The following is a 14,457-nucleotide window of genomic DNA, read 5'->3' as shown; positions in this document are numbered from 1 at the left end:
CTACCCTTGCTCGGATTTCATCAACCTTGTTGTCAAGAGACTGGACATTGGCAAGAAGAATGCTAGGGAGTGGTGCACGGTGTGCCCGTCTCTGGAGTCTGACCAGAAGACCGCCTCGTTTCCCTCTTTTTCTGAGTCGTTTTTTTGGGTCGCTGCATGGAATCCACTCCGTTGTCCTGTTTGTAAGGCAGAACACAGGATCCGCGTTGCGAAAAACATATTCTTGGTCGTACTGATGGTGAGTTGACGCTGATCTTATATTCAGTAGTTCTTCTCGACTGTATGTAATGAAACCTAAGATGACCTGGGGTACTAATGTAAGAAATAACACGTAAAAAAACAAAAAACTGCATAGTTTCCTAGGAACGCGAAGCGAGGCGGCCATATCTGTCGGCGCCGGAAGTACCACATCTGGACAGTAATATTTTATTTTCTTGCCAATGGCTATTCTAGATATTTATTTTGGCCAAGCTATTGTGATTAAGATGATTCATAGTTTGGCTCTTTAACCTTATCAGAGAGAATAGCCCAAATTTTTCCTCTTATCTTTTCTGAATGCAGGAACAGTGTAATGAGTTTAAGTTGGAATAGGAAATACCAATATTTGACTTTGGTCCAGCTGGGTGACTCTTGTTGACAGGAAGCATGTGGGCCTAACCTTTGGATAGCCTTAGGGTACCATAGTCCTTCATTTAAAAAAATGTCATACAGAGTGCGAATTACAGAGGATGAATGAGACATGAGCTCCTCTAAAGGCAACAAAAGTTCACCTTTGGGAGGGTCATTAAATATTTATAATTTGACGAGATGTGCGCCAACGGCAAGACGCATGAATCTCGCAGGAGAAAGCATCCAAGCGAGCGAAACAGCACCTGTCATACTCTTTTTGGCCAGACAGCATCAGATACATATGATACACATACTGAGACAGAGGGCCGCAGTTTCGATCACTCGGATGCTTTCTCCGGTGAGATAGATTCAACTACTTGCGAATTGAACAATTATGAAACCTTATTGAAGCATTATTTCATATGCTTTTTTTATTGTTCACATTTCTGGGGAAGTATGGCTTCCATTGGCATCCATGAATACACACACACCACTGTAGTAGGCCTAATGACAATCGCTGAATGTCATTATGGTGTTTTTAACAGATGTCTCTTCTAGAGGTCGGTCGGAATGGCCGATTAATTGGAATGGGCGATTAATTAGGGCCGATTTCAAGTTTTCATAAGAATCGGAAATCGGTATTTTTGGGCGACGATTTCCGATTAATTTTTAATAACAAAAAATATATATATTTTTTTTAATGCCTTTTCTTTAACTAGGCAAGTCAATTAAGAACACATTCTTATTTTCAATGACTGCCTAGGAACTGTGGGTTAACTGCCTTGTTCAGGGGCAGAACGACAGATTTTCACCTTGTCAGCTCAGGGGTTCCAATCTTGCAACTGCACAGTTAACTAGTCCAACGCTCTAACCATTGCACTCCTCGAGTATCCTGCCTGTTACGCGAATGTAGTAGAAGCCAGCAGCTCTTCGCAAGCACAGCGCTGTTTATGACTTCAAGCCTATCAGCCTAATGGCTGGTGTAACCAATGTGAAATGGCTAGCTAGTTAGCTGGGTGTGCGCTAATACTGTTTCAAACGTCACTCACTTTTAGGTTTGGAGTAGTTATTCCCCTTGCGCTGCAAGGGCCGCGGCTTTTGTGGAGCGATGGGTAACGATGCTTAGAGTGTTGCTGTTGTCTATGTGTTCCTGGTTCGAGCCCAGGTAGGGGCAAGGAGGGGGACGGAAGCTCTACTGTTACACTGGCAATACTATAGTGCCTATAAGAACATCCAATAAAATGTTTATGAAATACAAATGGTATAGAGAGAAATAGTCCTGTAAATACCATATTAACTACAACCTAAAACCTCTTACCTTGGAATATTGAAGTCTCATGTTAAAAGGAACCACCAACTTTCTTATGTTCTCATGTTCTGAGCAAGGAACTTAAACGTTAGCTTTTTTACATGGCACATATTTTACATGGCACACATTTTACATGGCACACATTTTTACATGGCACATATTTTACATGGCACACATTTTTACATGGCACATATTACTTTCTTCTCCAACACTTTGTTTTTGCATTATTTAAACCAAATTGAACATGTTTCATTATTTATTTGAGGCTAAATTGATTTTATTGATGTTTTATATTAAGTTAAAATAAGTGTTAATTCAGTATTGTTGTAATTGTCATTATTACAAATAAAAAAATGGGCTGATTAATCTGTGTCGGCTTTTTTGGTCCTCCAATAATCGGTATCGGTGTTGAAAAATCATAATCGGTCTACCTCTAGTCTCTTCCCTTTCATGAAATTACACGTGCACAGTGCACTGTTTGGATGCTGGAATTATTTTAGAGTGGACGAACGTACGCAGCCACAGTTAGTCTACTCTTTGAAGTGATTTGTTTGAGAATCAGATTTAAACATCATTACCGGGTGTGTTCATGCCCCATTAAAATGTAATGCATTTTTGTCTTCACTATTAGGCCCATTAAAAAAAAATGTTGCATGCACGAGGCTCCCAAGAATGTCACGGTACAATTCGCACTCTGATGTCATAGATGTATAAAGCAGGGATGGGGTCAATTTGGAATTTGGGGAATTTTATTAAATTCAAACAATGAATTTGAATTGAATTTGAATTGGCCACACCCCACAGGAAGCAGATTTTGAATAGAATTTGAATTGAAGGAAGTAGAAGTGAATTCAAAGCAATTCATAGCAATTCAACAGAGAAGTGAAACATGAAAGTCTCATTTAATTGGGGTGTGGATAATTCAAATTCAATAATTTAATTGGAATTAAAAAGCAATTCGCAACTCAATACAGAATTGACCCCAACACAGGTTGGAATGAAGCCCTTTAGGCTCGTACCTGTATACGGGTTGAAAATGGCAGACTTGGACACTGATAAGCACCTAAATTGGAACGCTGGCTGTACTGTAATATGCTATACTTGACGTCAGAGCTCAGTGTCACGCCCTGGTCTAAGTATTTTGTGTTTTTCTTCATGTATTGGGTCAGGCCAGGGTGTGGCATGGGGTTTTTGTATTGTGTTGTGTTTTGTCTTGGGGTTTTGGTGTGTATGTATTGGGATTGTAGCTAGTGGGGTTATCTGGCAAAGTCTATGGCTGTCTGGAGTGGTTCTCAGTCAGAGGCAGGTGTTTATCGTTGTCTCTTATTGGGAACCATATTTAGGCAGCCATATTCTTTGAGTTTGTCGTGGGTGATTGTCCTTAGTGTCGTTGTTCCTATCTCTTTATTTATTTACACAAGTATAGGCTGTTTCGGTTTTCGTTACGTTCTTTGTTTTGTAGTGTTTTGTGTTTTGTGTTTATTCGTGTTTCACGTTGTTCATTAAACATGGATCGCAATCTACACGCTGCATTTTGGTCCGACTATCCTTCACACCTAGAAAACCGTAACACTCAGGGTCTCTTCCATTAGGCTCTGTATGGGTTTTGACTGACAACCATTCTGAATTTGAGCACCTCGCGTGACAAGAAGTTGCCCCCATCCCTCCCACTAATTGGGCAACTTTTGCAAATGTTTTGATGTCTAATACCCTGACTACACCGTTCGCATCGCATGCGCGAGCATTGCAAAATAAATGTAGAAATATATGTTATTCAATTATTGCACCCACACTGCTCGTGTGTGCCAATGAGCGTCTGCGTTGCCAAGGGCTAAAATAGAAGTCATTCCTATTTCTGACGCAGATCGCACTGCAAGTCCTGCCTCTCCCATCTCCTCATTGGTTTATAGAAGCAGGTACCCACGTGCCATCTCCTCATTGGTTATACCTACGTGGATGATTGAAAGACTAACTGTTTTGCCAGTTGTCGTGGTAATATTATGAAAGTGTAGATGCCAATCACCATATAAGTTCAAAGATGAAAAAGCCTGGTAGGAGAGATGACTAGAAACAATTTGGTTGACCGTTTTATGTGTGGATTAATTGTCGGAGTAGAGGAACTTGTGCATTTCAGGTAAAATAACAACTCAATGTTTATATCCCAGGACAAAATAGCTATCAACAGCAAGCTAGCTAAATAGGACAAATTAGCTAGAAAGTGCAAGCTAACTAGCTAAATTGCCATACATGTTTAATGCTTTTTGGCCTGTCCACAAATTAATGTAATTGGTTCAGAGTTTATTTAGATATTTTAACCTACGTGTCGTGATCGCATTTGGTGTAGGGGGACAAAATAAATGTATGCACGATGGCGCATGTGCGCAGCCGGTTTGGGTAAGCAGCCGGTTTCCGTGTAAGTGAGGGAAATGCTGTATATTACGAGAACCCTATTTCTTTTGGAAGATGAAATATTGAGGATTATAATAAATTCCGCTTTGATGTCATACAAGCAAGCCAAGTAAATGTGAGTCCAAATCTGCACTTCACATTTACATATAATAAAACTCAGGGGTGCAACTTTGGTTTTAGAAGTGGGGGGGACACATCCCTTAAAAAAATATACCAGTCAAAAGTTTGGACACACCAGACAACTACTACTTTGAAGAATCTCAAATATATTTTGATTTGTTTAACACTTTTTTTGGTTACTACATGATTCCATATGTGGTATTTTATAGATTTGATGTCTTCACTATTATTCTACAATGTAGAAAAAAGTAAAAAATAAAGAAAAACCCTTGAATGAGTAGGTGTGTCCAAATTTTGGACTAGTACTGTATATGAACATGACTGGGCATTCTAACATCTCTGTATCCATTCATCATCATCAATAGTGTCTCCCAGGTCTTCCTCACATTTTTGTTTTACATGTTTTGTGTCATTGGGAAAAGCCTCTATCAACCCATGAAACAGTTTGGAAATCAACTTTGGAGGTTTGTCAGACTGCCTTAAAATAGCATCTGGCTTGTCCAGTGTTTGCTGCACAGAGAGAATAAAGTGTTGTATCTGCAAAAATTCACCTCACCTCTGTCCCAGACTGATCTTCCCTGGCTGTCTGACCCTGCTGAGACCCCTTTCACCATTCACGTAATGTCACAATCCTCCTAAAATGAGGCATGAGGAAGAATTACTTTGGTGTACATTTATTCATTATATTATCCAAGAATAGAATCAATGGTTCAATAATTGAAATTACCATTATTCCCAGATCCCAGACTGTAGCTTTAAGCTGCTGTCCTGTAGCTACTGTAGGTCTACCCATCAATTCAAGATGAAACTTTGTCATTCACAGGCGGGAGCAGGTGTTCAGACAGACGACTTTGGGATGAAAATATTTTTGTTGTCCCACAGATTATTTTGATATGGTCCTTAAAACTTAAATATGTAAATAAATATTGATAATCAAAAAATGTAATCATCATTGAAAAGGATTACTCATTAATTTGTCTCTGCCTGCAAATCATCCTCCTAAAAGGTAGGCGATATACAACAGGACTATGCAAAATGTAGCAAGTGTGACTGTCATCATTCTTGCTGCTTCCAGTTCAGTAGCCATACCAGCGAGATCAGGTGCCTGTGTGGTCTCAATTAAATAGAGTAGGCCTCTGTGTACATGGGCGGAGAAGCACGGAGCAGTTATCTTTGCAAGGAAATGTACTTCCTAAATAGGTCTATGATTAGGCTATAGTTTGCTACATTGCCTAGAATAGGGCTACATATTTATCACCCATATTTCTTAGTCTGATATAGGCTATAGGGCACAACATTGCTGGGACCATGCCTGGCAAGTGATCTGTGTCACATATGTCTAAAATAACATTGCGGTACTGCGGTTGGGTTTGGAACCAGTTCTTGCTGTAGCGGGTTGGAGCCGGACAGAAAGCCAGCAGGTGTGAGCAGAAGTGAGATGATAAAGATCGGTCCCACACAGGCCTCTACTGGGCACCATGACAGTGAAGCCTGTAACTTTAGAGCTGTTTATTACTGTGTCAGAGTGAAAAATGGAGAATTAGCTTGAGAAACTGACAGATTACGTTACATTGATAACTGACTAATAGAACTCACATTGCACTGAAAAGACGTCAGAATATCCATCTTCAATTGCTTGGCCGATGGTTTCATCGTTTGATTGAGGTATAGTTTGATTGAGGCAAAAATAATAGCAAATGTAATTACATTTTTGGCCAGCTCTCTCTGACAGTACATAAACTGCCAAGCTTGCCAAGTTCATTTTTCAACATCACAAAACAAAGGCTACAAAACATTTCTATACCTACAACTGCTGTTAGATAGTAATAATAGCCACCTCATATCACTATCTGACAGATAACTAGAGGCTAGAGCTGGCCTGGCTGTGGTAGCTACTCACTAGCATAGCTTTTTCATTCACCTCAGTCGAGGGGGGATGAAACATTAGCTAACGTCACACAGTTGCCTCGTTTTATATCACATTAAAATAATACATTTGTGGGGGGGGGGATTTAAATTTTAGAATGGGGGGGGGCATGTCCCACCTGTCCCCAGTGAAAGTTACGCCCCCGATAAAACTAATGTAATTTACATTGTCAACAGTGTGATGTTTGGATTCAGTCTTGTCAGCTGGCATGTCCTCATCTTTAGTCTAATAATTTTCCCAGAATCTCCAAAATGTTCCCTTTTAATTGCTACCATGGTTGCGCATATGCTTTCCATATTTGTTCTGTAAGAAACATTTACATTTAGCCTTATCCATATAGGCCATTTATGAGTCTAAGGGGTTAAGACCTGTCAAAGAGACATCCTGCATCTATAGCAGTATAAGTCCAGCACATATTTTAAATTGGCCTGGCTCTAGAAAGTATCATTGCCTTGAAATACTGTCAGAATAAATTGTTAGAGAGAGGACTAGATGATGACACTCTTTCTTCATTACTGTCATCATGGGAGGAAGTTGGGGGGGGGATCAGTCCCCTGTAGGGATGTTGTGTCCTGTAGGCGTAGTGACCCTGGACTCACCCTACCCAGGCTTTGACTCTGCACTCGTTGTTGAATGTGACCACTGCGGAGGCCATCTTGTGCGTGAGAGGAAAGCAGGGGAATCATTAGTCCAATGCTATGTCCAAATAGTTGTCACCGGCTGGGTGCCTTCCTTATCTCCTTCCTTAGTAAGGGTTTACTATTAACCTAAAAAGAACCACATAGATGAAAGTTTGTAGTCCACACCTGTGGGTAATTCACCTTTTTTCCAATAAATTGTCTAGTGTTTCCAGGTCAGTGGTCGTCCGTTGGGACATAACCCACTAACGTTTGCTGAGTCACTTTGTTATTGTGCCACATTAAGAGAATGCTTCCTGCCAACCCCTAACACCTCTGGTTAATCTATTTTTAATTTAGATACAACATAGATCAATGAACCACACAGAGACACATTAGTTTGGTCCAAGTACTGTATATACACCCTTTATAGATCATTGATGGAACATGGCAGTTACTAGCTAAAGCAGTTACAATGATGTGTACTTTACTGCTGTATGAAAGTAGGATTCATGATGAATATGTTGCTGATAATGGTTGGCAGGTAGTCTAGCGGTTAAGAATGTTGGGCCAGTAACCAAAAAGTTGCTGGTTCGAATCCCCATGCCAACTAGGTGAAACATCTGTCAATGTGTCCTTGAGCAAGGCACTTAACCCTAATTTTTCCTGTAACACGGAACCCAAACTGGCAGCACACGTGCGCTATCGGGCATAAATGTATTTTGTCCCCCCACACCAAACGCAATCACGACACGCAGGTTAAAATATCAAAACAAACTCTGAACCAATTATATTAATTTGGGGACAGGTCGAAAAGCATTAAACATTTATGTCAATTTAGCTAGTTAGCTTGCACTTGCTAGCTAATTTGTCCTCTTTGGCTAGCTTGAGGTTGCTAGATAATTTGTCCTGGGATATAAACATTGAGTTGTTATTTTACCTGAAATGCACAAGGTCCTCTACTCCGGCAATTAATCCACACATAAAACGGTCAACCGAATCGTTTCTAGTCATCTCTCTTCCTTCTAGGCATGTTCTTCTCTTGACTTTATATTGCGATTGGCAACTTTCATAAATTAGGTGCATTACCGCCACTGACCTCGTTCATCTTTGTCACCCACGTGGGTATAACCAATGAGGAGATGGCACGTGGTTACCTGCTTCTATAAACCAATGAGGAGATGGGAGAAGCAGGACTTTCAGCACGATATGCGTTAGAAATAGAACCAATTTCTATTTTAGCCCTTGGCAACGACAGAGATGGCCGCCTCGCTTCGCGTTCCTAGGAAACTACTACTAAAAAAACAGTTTTTTGTTTTTTTACGTGTTATTTCTTACATTAGTACCCCAGGTCATCTTAGGTTTCATTACATGCAGTCGAGAAGAACTACTGAATATAAGATCAGCGTCAACTCACCATCAGTACGACCAAGAATATGTTTTTCGCGACGCGGATCCTGTGTTCTGCCTTACAAACAGGACAACGGAGTGGATCCCATGCAGCGACCCAAAAAAACGACTCAGAAAAAGAGGGAAACGAGGCGTTCTTCTGGTCAGACTCCGGAGACGGGCACACCGTGCACCACTCCCTAGCATTCTTCTTGCCAATGTCCAGTCTCTTGACAACAAGGTTGATGAAATCCGAGCAAGGGTAGCATTCCAGAGGGACATCAGAGACTGTAACGTTCTTTGCTTCACGGAAACATGGCTCACTGGAGAGATGCTATCCGAGGCGGTGCAGCCAACGGGTTTCTCCACGCATCGCGCCGACAGAAACAAACATCTTTCTGGTAAGAAGAGGGGCGGGGGCGTATGCCTTATGACTAACGTGACATGGTGTGATGAAAGAAACATACAGGAACTCAAATCCTTCTGTTCACCTGATTTAGAATTCCTCACAATCAAATGTAGACCGCATTATCTACCAAGAGAACCAAGCAGACACATCGATGGCTCTGAACGAACTTTATTTAACTCTCTGCAAACTGGAAACGATTTATCCGGAGGCTGCATTCATTGTAGCTGGGGATTTTAACAAGGCCAATCTGAAAACAAGACTCCCTAAATTTTAGCAGCATATCGATTGCGCAACCAGGGGTGGAAAGACCTTGGATCATTGTTACTCTAACTTCCGCGACGCATATAAGGCCCTGCCCCGCCCCCCTTTCGGAAAAGCTGACCACGACTTTGTTGATCCCTGCCTACAGACAGAAACTAAAACAAGAGGCTCCCACGCTGAGGTCTGTTCAACGCTGGTCTGACCAAGCTGACTCCACACTCCAAGACTGCTTCCATCACGTGGACTGGGAGATGTTTCGTATTGCGTCAGATAACAACATTGACGAATACGCTGATTCGGTGTGCGAGTTCATTAGAACGTGCGTTGAAGATGTCGTTCCCATAGCAACGATTAAAACATTCTCTAACCAGAAACCATGGATTGATGGCAGCATTCGTGTGAAACTGAAAGCGCGAACCACTGCTTTTAATCAGGGTGTCTGGTAACATGACTGAATACAAACAGTGCAGCTATTCCCTCCGCAAGGCTATTAAACAAGCTAAGCGTCAGTACAGAGACAAAGTAGAATCTCAATTCAACGGCTCAGACACAAGAGGCATGTGGCAGGGTCTACAGTCAATCACGGACTACAGGAAGAAATCCAGCCCAGTCACGGACCAGGATGTCTTGCTCCCAGGCAGACTAAATAACTTTTTGCCCGCTTTGAGGACAATACAGTGCCACTGACACGGCCTGCAATGAAAACATGCGGTCTCTCCTTCACTGCAGCCGAGGTGAGTAAGACATTTAAACGTGTTAACCCTCGCAAGGCTGCAGGCCCAGACGGCATCCCCAGCCGCGCCCTCAGAGCATGCGCAGACCAGCTGGCCGGTGTGTTTACGGACATATTCAATCAATCCCTATACCAGTCTGCTGTTCCCACATGCTTCAAGAGGGCCACCATTGTTCCTGTTCCCAAGAAAGCTAAGGTAACTGAGCTAAACGACTACCGCCCCGTAGCACTCACATCCGTCATCATGAAGTGCTTTGAGAGACTAGTTAAGGACCATATCACCTCCACCCTACCTGATACCCTAGACCCACTCCAATTTGCTTACCGCCCAAATAGGTCCACAGACGATGCAATCTCAACCACACTGCACACTGCCCTAACCCATCTGGACAAGAGGAATACCTATGTGAGAATGCTGTTCATCGACTACAGCTCGGCATTCAACACCATATTACCCTCCAAGCTCGTCATCAAGCTCGAGACCCTGGTTCTCGACCCCGCCCTGTGCAACTGGGTACTGGACTTCCTGACGGGCCGCCCCCAGGTGGTGAGGGTAGGCAACAACATCTCCTCCCCGCTGATCCTCAACACTGGGGCCCCACAAGGGTGCGTTCTGAGCCCTCTCCTGTACTCCCTGTTCACCCATGACTGCGTGGCCACGCACGCCTCCAACTCAATCATCAAGTTTGCGGACGACACAACAGTGGTAGGCTTGATTACCAACAACGACGAGACGGCCTACAGGGAGGAGGTGAGGGCCCTCGGAGTGTGGTGTCAGGAAAATAACCTCACACTCAACGTCAACAAAACTAAGGAGATGATTGTGGACTTCAGGAAACAGCAGAGGGAACACCACCCTATCCACATCGATGGAACAGTAGTGGAGAGGGTAGCAAGTTTTAAGTTCCTCGGCATACACATCACAGACAAACTGAATTGGTCCACTCACACAGACAGCATCGTGAAGAAGGCGCAGCAGCGCCTCTTCAACCTCAGGAGGCTGAAGAAATTCGGCTTGTCACCAAAAGCACTCACAAACGTCTACAGATGCACAATCGAGAGCATCCTGGCGGGCTGTATCACCGCCTGGTACGGCAACTGCACCGCCCTCAACCGTAAGGCTCTCCAGAGGGTAGTGAGGTCTGCACAACGCATCATCGGGGGCAAACTACCTGCCCTCCAGGACACCTACACCACCCGATGTTACAGGAAGGCCATAAAGATCATCAAGGACATCAACCACCCGAGCCACTGCCTGTTCACCCCGCTATCACCCAGAAGGCGAGGTCAGTACAGGTGCATCAAAGCTGGGACCGAGAGACTGAAAAACAGCTTCTATCTCAAGGCCATCAGACTGTTAAACAGCCACCACTAACATTGAGTGGCTGCTGCCAACACACTGACACTGACTCAACTCCAGCCACTTTAATAATGGGAATTGATGGGAAATGATGTAAATATATCACTAGCCACTTTAAACAATGCTACCTTATATAATGTTACTTACCCTACATTATTCATCTCATATGCATACGTATATACTGTACTCTATATCATCGACTGTATCCTTATGTAATACATGTATCACTAGCCACTTTAACTATGCCACTTTGTTTACATACTCATCTCATATGTATATACTGTACTCGATACCATCTACTGTATCTTGCCTATGCTGCTCTGTACCATCATTCATATATCCTTATGTACATATTCTTTATCCCCTTACACTGTGTATAAGACAGTAGTTTTGGAATTGTTAGTTAGATTACTTGTTGGTTATTACTGCATTGTCGGTACTAGAAGCACAAGCATTTCGCTACACTCGCATTAACATCTGCTAACCATGTCTATGTGACAAATAAAATGTGATTTGATGCGGGAGCAGTTTGGGTGCAATAATTGAATAACAGATTTCTAAATGTATTTTGCAATGCTCGTGCACGCGATGCAAGAGGTGTGGTCATCCTGTAAGTCGCTCTGCCTAATGACTACAATGTCAATGTAAAATAATGATGATTATGTCTAGATGTTAACCTGTGTCTCTTCCCTCCTCCAGGTATCTGTATCAAGTGTGGAAAGGGTGTGTATGGAGCCAGCCAAGCCTGTCAGGCCATGGGGAATCTGTACCATACCAACTGCTTCACCTGTTACTCCTGTGGTAGGTGTATATATCCCTCTGTCCTCTACTCCTACTCAGCAGCTGCATCATTGGCTGGCATCACAGATGTCCTGTATTTTCATTTCTTAGCACAACATTGATGTTGGTTGCCAGAGTGTCTTTGGGAGTTATCAGCAGAATGCTCTATTCTCTATTTGACAGGAACACGGATTATATATTGGAACTGTAGAGACGGGTTGTAGAGACGGATGATTCATCTGCAGTCAACCTGAAAAAATGTGTTTATGCATGTTGTGTGCATGTGTGTATAAGTGCGTGTGCTTGCGCGTGTGTATATTTGTGTGTGTAGTGCTGCCCTGTCACCTGACTCCAATTGTCCTCTCTTGTTTCAAGTGGAGACGAGGGTGAAGCTGGAGAGAGTTTGGAGCAAGGTTACTTTCATTCATGCGCTGATGTACATGGATGCTGATCCCTTGGCTTTGGAAGAAATGCATATAATTGACATGTAATTGAATACATATACTTTCAGGTGTATTGTGTGGTTGAAGAATGAGGGGCAGTGTCTCTAATCCCGACGTTTCTCTACAGATTCCTTTTGACCTGCTTTGAAAAGTGTACTTGAGTCAGACCAGAGAGATATACTGTAGTCTGTTTATATTGGTCAGACATTATTGCCCATCTATAATGGTTTAAACAGTACCGAAAAAGAGAATCTATACTTCTCTGCTATTCAGAATGAAATACGTTTGGTGAAATCTATCCAAAAGTGAAGCACGTCTCCCCCTTCTTATTCTAGTGGTCTCTGTATATAGATGATAACAGGCCCATCTTGACTCTTGCGATGGTTTATTCCTAACGTAAACTCTGTGATGTATTGTTGGGTCTCTTATGAATGGGAATGTTTGCTTTTTTAGACTGTTTTCAACCCCTCTGAGAAGTTTAGTTTTAAAGTGCCCGCAGATCTCTAAACACACCTAATGATGTATCAACTTATTTTTTGACAAACTGTTTTTGTTTTACTTTTTGACTAAAATGCCACAAACGTTATTCTGTAAGAGTCAGGAGCTCCATAGCAGAGAGAGTTCAGTTCTCTGAGACATTGCTGGCTGGTAGCCTTGGGCTTTGTTTAACCATGCATAATTGAGCCCTCCTCTTGGCTTGCTCCTATGGTTGCACCCTTTTTTCATGAAATGGCCAGGAATGCAAACTACCCCCCTCCACTTCAGCCGGCCTTCCCATGAGGACCTCAATCAGACAGTCACAAAGTGTACCAGGCCTGCTTATCAGAGGGGGTCGGCCTGGAATGGGCTCTGAGCAAACAACACACACATAAACACACACACACCGATAAACGCGCACACACACACAGAAAAATGTGTACGCGAGTAATTATACGCTCACACATCACGCAAGCACACACACAAACACCCCCCACCCGCCCAAACATACCCACACACACTCCTCATTATTTACTAGTCTCAACTATACAGTCATAAGACATACCTCTGTGACCAGTCTCCTGTTTATTTCCTATACTGGTGTTGATGCCCAGCTCCTGACTGGATCACCACCCACTTCCTCCTTCCACATACCTTTTGTCTGCTAGCTCACATGTATCCATGCCTATAATGGGGCACGCTAGTGATTAACTAGTTACATCTGTGTTACTGTAACACATCCTGCTTGTGCCTCTCACACCAGCCAGGAGAAAACAGCCAAGGGCCTTGTATTTCTGAAACCCGTTTATGATGCATTGTGGTTTCCTCAGTCACTCACCAGCTGCACCTGGCTGGCTGGCTGGCACAGGGCACACATCTTAATGTTCTGCTGTCTGCTATTGGGGATCTGTCTTGGGTATGGTAGATGGCTGCTCCAAGTAGAGTTAGCCTGGCTACTCCCCATATAAATATAATCTAGTCATTCTATTACTATGCTACTCCCTCATCTGAGTGTAAATTGTGGGATCTGGCCAAGGTTTTAAATGATGTACAACAGCTTGGTAGTGTAACCCGTGCTGCCTTTGGCGATGGTTCGACTACTTGATCATGACTTTCGCTGTGATTTAGTTGTGGGGGAGTTTCTGAGAGAGACTGAGTGGGTCATGGTTTTATCCTAGCTCTTAATGATATTAGAGAGACTGGGAGATTCCGTAGCTTCTGGGTTTTCTATTTGAGAGATGTGCTTGTGGCTCTGTTGGTGTCTTAACTTGGCTGTTCTCTTTAAAGAGAGACTTACTTAAAAACAATTTGGAAACAGCAGCAGGTCAGCACATGCTCACGTTGCCGGGATCGAAACATTCCTGTCTGAAGTCCTGAGCAATCTGAGTGAGTCACTACCTCCAGCATCCTTCTTTTACTTACCACAGTAGTGGGCAGGCCCTCCCTCCGCCTCTCCCTCTCTGCCTCCTCCCCCTCAGATCCCCGCTGCCTGCCTGCAGGTGATAAAGGCCCACTTGTTCTGAGAGGAGAGAGGAGAGGAGAGGGAGGGATAGAAACTGAGAGGGTGCAACATGCTTGATGTTTCCCTCCTACAGGAAGAATATGGGGATACTG

The 14,457-nt window shown here is 43.1% G+C and overlaps 1 protein-coding gene across 1 annotated transcript in view; it reads left to right on the top strand.

The window, feature by feature from the left end:
* The window catches only part of LOC112249608 (Wilms tumor protein 1-interacting protein homolog), a 39,970-nt gene that overhangs the window by 13,515 nt on the left and 11,998 nt on the right, over positions 1-14,457 (top strand). Inside the window, exon 2 of the mRNA XM_042321196.1 lies at positions 11,843-11,944. Coding sequence (XP_042177130.1) covers positions 11,843-11,944 — 102 coding nt within the window. The remainder of the gene's footprint in view (positions 1-11,842; positions 11,945-14,457) is intronic.

This window comes from Oncorhynchus tshawytscha, linkage group LG04, assembly GCF_018296145.1.
Source record: "Oncorhynchus tshawytscha isolate Ot180627B linkage group LG04, Otsh_v2.0, whole genome shotgun sequence".
NCBI classification, from domain to species: domain Eukaryota; kingdom Metazoa; phylum Chordata; class Actinopteri; order Salmoniformes; family Salmonidae; genus Oncorhynchus; species Oncorhynchus tshawytscha.
This window is presented reverse-complemented; position numbering and strand designations above follow the sequence as displayed.